At 36.0% G+C, this 11,840-nt stretch overlaps 1 protein-coding gene across 2 annotated transcripts in view; it reads right to left on the minus strand.

The window, feature by feature from the left end:
- LOC135692493 (cilia- and flagella-associated protein 54) overlaps positions 1-11,840 on the minus strand; it is a 49,993-nt gene that overhangs the window by 27,440 nt on the left and 10,713 nt on the right. For both annotated transcript variants that reach the window (XM_089112666.1, XM_065210636.2), the window contains exons 14-24: positions 11,238-11,432; positions 10,196-10,319; positions 8,373-8,401; positions 7,763-7,879; positions 5,648-5,905; positions 4,772-4,957; positions 3,722-3,864; positions 2,831-2,978; positions 2,290-2,445; positions 1,066-1,188; positions 130-268 (exon numbers count right to left, since the gene is read on the minus strand). In XM_089112666.1, the coding sequence (XP_088968792.1) occupies positions 130-268; positions 1,066-1,188; positions 2,290-2,445; positions 2,831-2,978; positions 3,722-3,864; positions 4,772-4,957; positions 5,648-5,905; positions 7,763-7,879; positions 8,373-8,401; positions 10,196-10,319; positions 11,238-11,432 (1,618 nt within the window). The remainder of the gene's footprint in view (positions 1-129; positions 269-1,065; positions 1,189-2,289; positions 2,446-2,830; positions 2,979-3,721; positions 3,865-4,771; positions 4,958-5,647; positions 5,906-7,762; positions 7,880-8,372; positions 8,402-10,195; positions 10,320-11,237; positions 11,433-11,840) is intronic.

Consider the following 11,840-nt stretch of genomic DNA (forward strand, 5'->3'; position numbering starts at 1 on the left):
CCCGCCCCACTAGCCAATACCATCTTTCCTACCTTGTCTTCCGAGACCCTGCACTCCTGTACTCTTTATCATAATCTAAAACATGTATAATTCAACTCAGAATCCTTTAACAAAAAAGGCAAAGCAAACCTGGTCCAGAGCCAAACGCTGTATTTGACGTGGCTGCACTATCAGGGACACCAGGCGACGATAAATCCCCGGATAACATCTTGCTTCCAATCTCGAGGATACGCAAGGTCCCAAAACGCTCTCGTCGTTTCTGAAGTATCTGTTTAAAACAACATCCATAGTGCGTTGAAGAGGCTTCTAGGCCGTTATGATTATAAAAATGCATGGCTAGCATTATGAGCAAGAAAAACATACTTTCTTATGACAGTACTTCAAATTTTGTTTGACCTCGACATTTTAAAGAAAATCTTTCGTGGGTCAGCTGCAAATTTCGACATAAGGAAGCTCTATAAGACCTATATGTCAAACATCTTTATTATACGTTTAAACGTTTCCCGTTTTACGTTTAAATGTCTTCTGCCTTATATATCAAAACTTCTTCTGTTATGCGCTAAAGGTCTTCTACTTTACATTAAAACTTCCTCTTTTATACAATAAACCATCTTCTGATATACGTCTAAACTTCTTCCTTAATACGTAAAAACGTCTTCTGTGATCTGTCTAAACTTCTTCTGATATACGTCTAAACTTTTTCTTTAATACGTAAAAGCGTCATTTTTAATACGCAAAAACGTCTTCTGTAATCTGTCTAAACTTCTTCTGATATACGTCTAAACTTTTTCTGTAACACGTAAAAACGTCTTTTTTAATACGCAAAAACGTCTTCTGTAATCTGTCTAAACTTCTTCTGATATACGTCTAAACTTTTTCTGTAACACGTAAAAACGTCTTTTTTAATACCTAAAAACGTCTTCTGTGATCTGTCTAAACTTCTTCTGATATACGTCTAAACTTTTTCTGCTATACGTCTAAACTCCTTCTACTATACATCTTAACTTATTCTGCTATATTTAAAAACATCTTCTGTTACAAAGTGATTCAATCACTGGAGTCTACCTTGGCAATGTAGAATGTGATGGCAGAGACCATGTGATGAAGATTTTCAGCGATAGCAGATGCCTTTCTTAGCTTGATTATAGGCTGCAGTTCTTGCAGTGCAGCAAAACAGTGCATCATCACCTAAAAACAATACAATACTATCCTCAGATACAGGAATCCTAAAGGAAGTTGACATATACAGAACAATGAACTGAAGCAGTCGTTTTCAAGCTTGTATGCGTTTGGCTGACAATAGTACATTTTAGATATAAAACACAACTTTAATGCCAGAAAATGTATGGCAAAATAACAATTCACAAACTCATAAAATCAAATTTTGGCATAAAAAATTAAATAAAATATATAAATGATCAAATTTGATCCTTAAAATGAAAACTTTAAATGTATTATGGTCAAATGATCAAATTTCTAAATTCTTAGAAATAAGTCTGAAACACTTGGAAACTAGAAAAGCGGAATGGATAATGGCTAAACAGCAGAGCAATGCAAGACGGTAAATGCTTTCAATTAGCAGAGAGAGACTACAAACTTTACAGGTTCATAAGTAACAGAAACAAAGTGGCCATAGTTAAATCAATACCGTGGTTATGGCCGCTGAGACAAACATCTATGCGCGCTGGTGTTTTATTCGTTCTCACATGGGCTGAGGTGCATACGCATTTTACGAGCTGAAGTGGAATGGCGGAGATAGCTGGGCCTAGCTGTGATTGGTGGAAAGTTTTTGATATTGCGGTATTTGATAGTGCTGAATCTACAATCATGATTTCTCTGTGTCTTTTTATTAAATATGCACTTTAGGCAAACCACAGTTAGGCCCTGTCAGTCTACCATTATATATTTTTATTTTTTTGTATTTATTTTTACCTAGCATCCAAAGGTAGTTTTTAGGACACTGAGAAGCTGTGCTTTTCGAACAGTATCCTGGTCCTTCCTCTCAATGTGACCACACCACGTGATTCATACGCCTGGAATTACAGAGAGCTGGCGAGTCGTATTTTGCAATTTGCGAGTAGCATATGCGTCTCAGCCTATGTAAAAACGCATGTATACACATGTGACCATACGCACACATATACAAACAACGCATATACACACAGAAAGGCGTATCTCGCCAAGTGACATACTTTTCAAAGATCCGCGAAAGAACATGTGACCAATTTTCAACACCTGCATCTATATCCGTGCACGGTGCCTTATCTATTTTGATAAAAAGTTACAAACCTGTAACACTGGTTCTCCAAATACATCCATTTGTAGGAACGGAACGAGAAGCCCGTAGCACTGGATAATAGTTTGCAAGCAAACAGTATTGTCGTTTAGCAAGCCAGCAATTGTTACAGCTATTAGCAATTTCTTGCACTCTTCAAGCCTAGATATCTGCATAGATTAAAAACACTAGTTTACTAACAGATATGGAATTATTAATCATTAAAACTTTTCCAGGTAAATTTGGATTGGTTAAGATGAGTCTTTATATGATCCCTACGTAGAGGGAAGTGACTGTTCGATTGTCTTAGACCAACAACATGAAGAGGTTTAGTGAGGAAAGTGCCTTAGGCCAACAACATATGTATGGTGACCAGTTCCTTTCATCTTACAATACATAACAATTTGACAGGTGAGCAACATGCCTCTCTGGAAACAGAGGTGTAAGATAAACAGGTGATTTTAATTAGTAAAAAGATACACAAGGAAGAAGAAAAATATAACCTGCCCTTGTCATTATATTAGTTCATCAATCGTGTTATTATATCATACAAACCTGGCCTGAGTAAGGAGGCTTGAAATCACAGAACGCATCGCAGAACAAAGTTCCTTCGCGAATGGCTATATCAACTGATATGAATATTGTCTGAAGAAAGTACCGCAAAAGAATTGACGAGGCTCTTTCAACTTTCTCCACGTTGAGCCTATGAAAGAAAAAAATATCAATGTCAACGAAGAATGATGGAGATGCGATTGGCGTGGGGATGGTTCAGTGGTTTGGGGCGCTGACCACAGACCCAAGGGTCCTTCCCTGGCATGACCAAACTTTCACCCAGAGTGGGGAGAGTCACCAGCCCTCTTTATTTCCAGGCGTAGAAATCACAAGGTGTGGTCACATCGAGAGTAAGGACCAGGACACTGCTCGATAAGCATAAGCTTCTCAGCGTCCTAAGAACTACCTTCGGATGCTAGGTAGAGATAAATACAAATACAAAATACAAAAACGATTCAGAAGAAATCGTCAGTGTAGAATTAGAGTATAAGTAAAGTTTACAGCGTGAAGCATCCAGCAATTATACGCAGAAAGAAATCATTATCGTCTAAGACAGATTGTTTGGAGACGGGTTGATCGAGGTCCAGCGATACTTTTTCTTCATTTTGTCTTTTAACAACTGCTCAAGGAAAAATTAAATGTAGCAAAAAGATTCGATTTCCTTACTTTAATACTTTCTACTTACAAGATCATTTTTCTCACCAGAGGTGGATAAAATGTTTAACTATGCATAACATTTATGTCTTTCGAAAACAGAACTGTTCATGCTAAACTATCCAGACACTTGTTCTTAAATAAAAACTAATAAAAATGTAAATAAAAATTTTGGCACCTAGTAGGCTAACGATAAGTTTTGATGACACTATGATAAAGACAGCAAAAAAATTTACTAACTGGTGCATCTTCAACTCTGTATCTTCTTTGATCGACCAAACAGATGAAACTTGTTGAAATGTTTTTGCATCAAGAACAAAATGGTCCCATAGCGTATTGAATGAAATCTTCGCAAGATCCCAGCACCCAGCATTGTAGGCCACCTAAAGCAATGACAGTAATGTTCTATTCAAGAAATAACATTTATGCACATTTTGCTTCATTAATATGATTAATAAAAAAGTCAAAAAAATACAAAAAGGGCATCTAAGAAAGGTAGCTAGCAACTAAAAAAGCCTTAAACGTCCTTTTTTCCGTTGCAATGGTGATCTTATTGTATCTAAATTAACAATGGAATGCGTTACTGTCAGTGGTGAAACATTCATTGGATAGGGCTGGTCATAGTTTTTAATAATTATATAAATATCACAAGAAGCGTGAAGCACTGAAATGATTCAAAATAATGACGTTTCTACAGATATGTTGCCGAAAATTTCCCGAGCGCTACGCCAATTAGCAGCCAACAAGTGACGTCAAAACTCCCGTTTAACGTTTCAAACTCACACAGAAATTTTGTAGACTATAATTTAAGAGGTTAAAATGTTGACAGTTTACTAAAATTGTTAATGGACACAAGTTTTTGCTGTACACAATATTATACTTGGAACTGAAAAATTTATATTCATTTATTTATGTTTATTCATGTTATGTTAACATTTATTTCAATCAATTATTGTAAAGATTTCTGTAACTATGGTTAAATTTTATTTCCTTATCGACCCTAGCACAGAGCTGACATCAAACAAGAATAAAGCCAAACAATACAGCCTGCGTGCACTTGAAAGAGAGGGTTATAGCTGGTGGTTAGGAGAAACCCGGTGGCGAATTTGATTCGCCGAAGCAAATCTGGTAGGGAATTTGTTCTGCCGAAGCAAACCTGTCGATCGACGTAAAATGAAACCCTATTTGCTAAGAGAATTTCTTAAAAGAAGATAGCCTGGAGGTATCATGCCCCTAGCAAACACTATGGATGAAGTTATTATCGACAGATAATTAAACATTCTGCGCTACCTTTGCAAGATATCCATAGGCCATTGCAACAGGCAGTGGCGAACTTGCGAGAAAAGGTTTACTTGTCTGACCAATACTATCCCCAATCAATTGGCCTTTTTTGTCATATGCAGCAACAGCAGCAACGTATTTTTCATTTGGAGTTAGGCTGGTCACTTTCAGTTCAATTCCATCACAGTTCATAACCTACAAATTGACAGAAAAAATAGACCTTATAAAGAAAATGCTTTAACATTTTATGGAGTGCTGTCATGGAAAACTTTTACCATATATTTATTCACGATATGACCAGTCACCATATAGATGCAGACTAAAATCTAAAATGACCCAAAACAATTCATAGCTAACAAAAAGAGCAGACATATCAAGTTATAAAATGTGTGCCTGAGTCCTAGATCTTCCGGGGTGTCGTGTCATTAAAATCATTGAAAATGACACGATTGAAAACAGGGGCCTCTCTTGTTTCAACAGGGATTGCATACCAATCTTTCACAGCCACGAACTGAAAGCTCTATCGCATATGCTCGGTTGTAGGTTATGGGATTTGCAGATCCTCGCAGTTTCTTGTTATATACAATAACTATGAAGATCTAAGTTGGAACTTACCACAAAGACTTTCAGGGAGGGGGTGATTTGTTTGTGATCTTACGTCAAGACCTAAGATTAAGACCAAATGAACATTCAACATCCATCCCATTTTAAGGCCAATCATATTTGTCTTGCATTTTGCATTACCGCTGCAGCCCTGCTTGAAGATGTTGGAGAGTTCTTACCACAAGTTATCTTAACAAGACCAAGATTCACATACATTAATTCTCATTATGCAAAAATTTTCCGCATTTTAGGATCTTATTCTGTAACATCATCAAGGCTTACCTCGATTCCAGTTCCTGGGAACTGCGTATCACTGAGCCTCACTTTCACATTATTGCCACTGTAGGATCTGACAAAAAGCTTGTAGCAATCCACCTCCGCATTGAACAAAGCTGGCTTGAAAATCATCGTTGTCGCACTTCTGTAAGTGATTTCTGGAGCAAAAGGGAAGGCTTGATCTGCACCTCTGGGCGCTCGATTCTTCGCGGTCAGCAATTTCTCTTCCATTTTCCAGGCTTTTTGAAGCAATCCCAACGACTCCTATTGTAAATGAGAAAAAACATTTTAATTTTGCTTTAGAAATCGTGGCTACTCCTCCAGTTACTCCTCAATTGATTCTTTAAACCTAGGTCGGAATTCCACACAGCTGACGTGAGAACCAAGTCAGGTACAAATGGTAGGATTATTATTCTGACTTGACAATCATACATGGTTGGCATGCCAAATTAATTCAAAACTGATGTGGAAAGATTGTTTACGGAATGGTTAGTTTCAGATGCGACCAGCGACAGATATTTACATTCTTATCGCAATGCAAGCATCGACTGAGAGACCAATTGAGTGCTTTCTTTCCTCCTGTTTACCTTCTTTAAAAATTGTTAATCCTTAAAAAGGAAAACGTAGAAACAATTTAGAATTACGTTGCAATTCTTATCTTTCCTCGTGACGGAATGAAGATGCAATTGGGCAAATTTGTAAAGCGCATCCAAAGGGAAGAAAAGAACCGGGGCAACAAAATGTTCTTCATTCAGCAAGGAAGAACCAAGAATAGTTGAAGAACTATCAGTATCTGCCCTCTCAGATAATGTGCTGCATTCAAATGAAAAGCAAAATGGTGTTTTAAAGAATCGAAGAGATTGACACAACACTCTTAAGACTGGTACCCAATAAAAGCAAATTTAGGCCAAAGCATTCAACTCCATTTTTTGTTTCTCTATGGTAAAATAACTGTGTAATTTAATTAAAGTACTGTATTCTTCATTCACAAAAATGTGTGCTTCAAGTTGTATGTTTGCAGCCAAGAAACACTATAAAACCGTTGAAAACACTATAAAGGAAACAGTACCGATTATATTTTGTCATTTTAGTCAAGCCATATTCCAGTTAAAAACTTGTTTCGTCAATTAAACAGTTTAAAACAGTTTTTTGTTATGACAAAATGGCGTACGCAGATTATCTCGCACTTTTTATCTTAGCTTAGCCCTAATCTCCAAATTTTTCGCAATACTTTGAACAGTGCAAAAAAAAATTCCCAAGTTTATTCAATCACAGTGACGCTACCCAAATTTATTTTGATGAAATCGGATATAGTAAAGTTTAAAACTGAACTAGGAATACAGATGCAAAATTCCCATTGAATCAATGGATTAAAAGAAAAATGTTGAAATTTCAAACAAAGAAAACTTGTACTTCCAATGGAACTCAAAATAATTGTGAACAAGAAGAAAGAAAAGTCGAAAAGCTTGGTTCCGTTCGCAGAAGGCTTATCTTAAGAGACAGACGCAACTGTAGCTCGGCAACACCTTTCTCAGCTTTAGGATATAATCGATAGAAATTCACTAATTAGAGCGGCTAGGTCACTTGTAAGGCTGCGGGACAATGTTATACTGTTGATGCTTGTGAATTTAGTGAATCAACCACAGCAATTGAAGTGAGATTTGTTAGGCCAGAGAATCGCGGCACATCGAGAAAATTTCAACGGCTTTGCTGAACAATAATTTTGTCATTGCGGAAGACGTAAAGATTGACTTCATACGTATATTTTGACATCAATTCGTTGATCAGTCTATGAGAAAAAGTCGTTTCTACTGCAGCGGGAACACAAAAAGAGAACGTCGCTGAATGGAAGAACAAGGGACAACACAGAGGCATCTGTCTGTGAAAGCCCAGGTTTTCGAACAGAAAACATTGCTGAAAACTGATGGTAACAGAACGATGCAGAGTTGGCAGCATTGTTGCATGGTTTATGATTTCACGGTCTACCATTTTGTTAGAAACTCCGCTTTGAAGAATGGTAAATAAAACCCCTCTTGTACGCAGATTGTCCCCCACAAAATGTTTATTTCTGGTTCGTGACCCAGCCCCTTTAAAACTTGATCGTATATCAACGGAACTTGCCTTAAGAATTTCAGCATTTTCTTCTCGTTTCGCTTCTCCATTTATTTCTGCTTTGCAAATTAAATACACTGCCTTTGACAAGCTTCCTTTGCCAACAATAGCGGGAATCGCGTTTTTCTGAAAAGAAAAATTCTATTTCTAAAAATTTTCAAACGGAATAGTATGTCAAGAGATTTTATTGAAGTTTTGTAACACTATGGTAAGAAATAAATTGCATAAATAACTTGTCCAGTTTTAACTGAATTTAATATATTTCTGAGTTCAACATTAGAGAATCGTCAACAATACCCGAGCTTTCAACTTTTATTAGACATGTTGCTGCAGAAAATGAATGGAAATATTGCTGCAGAATTAAAAAGGTAGTAGAACGAATAAAATGGTAAGTGTGATAATCTTAAAAGCTAGAATTACTCTTTTTTACAAGGAATCTCAAACTGCCTCAAACTATGAAGAACCGTGAACTTGTGCAGTCACACAAAACAATTATTCAAGATAGGAAGTATCTCGAAAACCTGAAAATTCAAGACATATCTTAAAAGGTAAAATTTGGAATGATGTGATGCCTTGATGTATAAATTTGAATCAGTATGAATTTCAATAGACACAATACCTTTAAGTCTTGCTTGTCATTTTTAGAATCTACAAAACAAAGAAAGTTATCTATCAGAAAAACAGACCACAAAACCTATATGTATATTTCGTAAACTTGCTTGCAAAGAGCTTTCCAATTCAACCCTCTAAAGTTTATATAACAAAGTGCACAGATTTCATAATTATGTCTGGATAGACAGTGACTGATTTGTAAAAGGAGACATCCTTTCAAAACTCTTTGACTAATGAATGAGTTTTCGTACTGCAAACAATCTTACTGTCTTACTTATTTTGTTAATAAACTTTTGTCTTTCATGTGGAACTGAACAAAGTTTGAAATGAAAAACGCGTGACAGAACTCACCTGCGTCTCATGGGAATGAAAGCCTCAGGAGACTAGGCTAGCTAATTACGGGACTAATTAACTTGAGGTGCAGAATTACTGACTTAATTTCCCAATCCCGTTCGAATTGACTTAAATCCCATAACACCAATCGATTTGCATAATAGAAAATTTTGGAAACTTCATCATGAAAAATTTGCAAATAAAATAAATTAGATTGGAATATTAAACCATCGAAGAGAAGATTAAATTAAACGTTATAATTAATTTCATTGAGCTAAGAAAGGATTGCGATCAAAATTTTTGTGCTGTAATAAATTTCTTTCTTTTTATTTGTAAAAATTATCAATGCTATCGTAAAATGAGTTATTTTTGAGACAAGGATTTTGTAGCTTTCATTGTAAAGAATCAATGAATTTTCTACCCAATGTTACTGCATCATTTTACTCCACGTTTCCTTTAGAGAGCTGATTGGCAGATGTAGCTTTCCATTGATTTCGCAATCGAATTAGGTAGAGATTAATTGATTGGATAATTGTGTCAATAATTCTGTATGAAGTTCGGAGATTCACAAGATATCCCCTAAACTGGACGAGCGCGTTATGGATAGAGCTGTTTTGCAGCTTGAAAAAATAAACATTTGTAATCCAGTATTAAAGGATAACTGATTTTCCATCCAGAGTTGAGAAAAAAATCTTCAACCTAGAATGTATAATGCTTTTTGAGATGACAGTTGCCTGGTGACAGCATTAAGCGTGAACCTCAGAGTAGCGACTTAGAACCGTCTTGTTGTTTACATCAAATAGCGTGATTTTAAGAGGTACATGTTTTATGTAAGCTGCTATGAAGAATTAAAACTTTTATCACGACCGTATTTCAAACAAAACTAAGGAAGTGAAATACTTTGAAATATAAATTAGTGCACTAGAGGCCATTTTAGAATCTTGTGAAAAATTGGAGCCTTGGTTTTTATAAAAGTCAATCTTTGAAGATCAATCTCTGAGATTGGCGTTGCAATCAGAATGCAAGGCTAAGCCTAAAAATGGTAAAATCTAGTAGAAATAAAAGAATCTATAAATTTTTTTATGAATGTAATACGCAGACTGATTAAACAAAACTTTTAGAGATAGGGGAAGAAAATGGCAAAACGTGACTGAAACTTCAAATCCAGCCAACTGCTAATTATTAAATCAGCTTTGCAAGAGCTAGAAAAAAACCAAAGCCAATAATCGAGGGGCATATCACCCCACTAAAATCTCGAACAACTTTAGCAAAAAGTGTTTGTTTTCAAGAAAAATCTCAGAAAAATCCTTAAAAATCTATTGTTTTGAAAAATCTCGTAAACTATTTGGAAAAGCTATACACCCCTCGATCTCGTACGCATTACCAAGGGTTTAAAAGCTTGCTCAATTGCTAAAAGAATAAGCAATGGAAAAATGTAATTTGAAAGATAATTCCTTTTTTTCTTGAAATCTTCTATTGCATTCATTAAAGACATACCCACTGACAGCTTGGAAAGACGGCAGTCTATGCGATGGTGCATGTAGATTAGCTCGAGGTGCATTGCTTCTGCATCCAGGAGTATAGGGCTTGTTTTTGATTGGCCTGAGCCATTATGAGATTCCTAGAAAAGCAAATCACATGACCGTTATTAACAACCCTCTCACCGCACGATGAATGCATCAAGCTCGTGAAACACTTTTTCTTGCAAAGCAATTTTCACAAAGGAAAATATTCGAAAGAATATTAATTCTGGTAAGAAAACGCTCTGATAAAGAAAAGGAGTGTTATAGTGAAAAAGTAACAGTGTATCAGCAGAAAATATATCTCTTTTGAAGCATGCATGCATGGATACATGCATTTGATCCCTTGACATATCAATTCACAAATACACCCTCTGTTTTTCAAGGGGCGAGCTTCAGAACTCTAGTTGCATCAAACCTTTCTGAAGGGATACTCTCCGTCCAACATATTGGCTTCAAGTGACTAAATTCCAATGTTCGTTTTTCAAACTGAACATCTATTGAATTGCTGCTTGCCATTACTTTATGTGGTTTCTGCCTATTGCTTTCTAAAAATTTTCTTTATGGCAAGATTTATAGAATCCGGCGGAAGACTGTATCACACTCTTCTTCACTCTACCATACATAATCAACATTGATCATCATAATCAACATTGATCATCATAATCAACATTGATTATCATAATCAACAACTATTATCATACTCAAAATTGATTATCATAATCAGCATTGATTATTATAATCAGTATTGAATTTCATATTCAGCATTGATTATCTTAATCAGCAATCACTATCATAATCAGCATTATTTTTCATAATCAGCATTGATTGTCATAATCAGCATTGCACAAAGATATACCGGAGAATAATATTGGCCTGCGTAGCGCGGATTACTGTGGGATGCAGCAAAAGCCGAGAATCGAAAACTGTAAATAACAAGAATACTGTCGCAATATTTCTATACTTGACCTAGATTTCAGGCGTATTGCGGTTTTATTGACTATGGATATACAACTTACCTTAAACAGGCTATCATCAGCAATCTTGATATTATCATCGTGGTTTGAGGAGCGAGCTCGATCAATTGCCACTAGAGCATTCTGAAGACGCTGTTTAGCCACTAACAACATACTTCGTGAATTTGGAGAACAACCAACGGCACTGGCAATTGGCTCAATACTGGAACTCTTCTTAGTGTTTATGCGACTTGTGTCCTAAAATAAACAGTAAACTGTTACTCGCCCACTTAGTATGGAAGCTTAAGGACAGGGGAAGAAATTAATGGGGTGTGTGTAAGACGGATAGTATAGGCACTACTATACAAATTTAGAAAGTCTAAGCTTGATCCAGGGAAATTGTGGAGACAGGTGAAAAACATATTTTCAGATAAGAGCATATAAATGAAGCATATAGCAAATGCGTGCAAGTGGAAAGAATTCGGGCTTCCGTCTACAGTTTTCACCAAAGAAATGTCTTCTGGGTAGTTTGCAAAAGCTTTGTGAAATATACCTGTACCCTTGCTAGCAAATAACTGCAAGTTAAGATGGAAGTAACGTTAAAGGTCAGATGAAGTTTCCTTAGCTATTTACTCTCTGTTTCAAGATTTCAAGCACTTTTCTTGC

The sequence above is a fragment of the Rhopilema esculentum genome, chromosome 3 (genome assembly GCF_057945365.1).
Source record: "Rhopilema esculentum isolate cy_ngs chromosome 3, ASM5794536v1, whole genome shotgun sequence".
NCBI lineage: Eukaryota > Metazoa > Cnidaria > Scyphozoa > Rhizostomeae > Rhizostomatidae > Rhopilema > Rhopilema esculentum.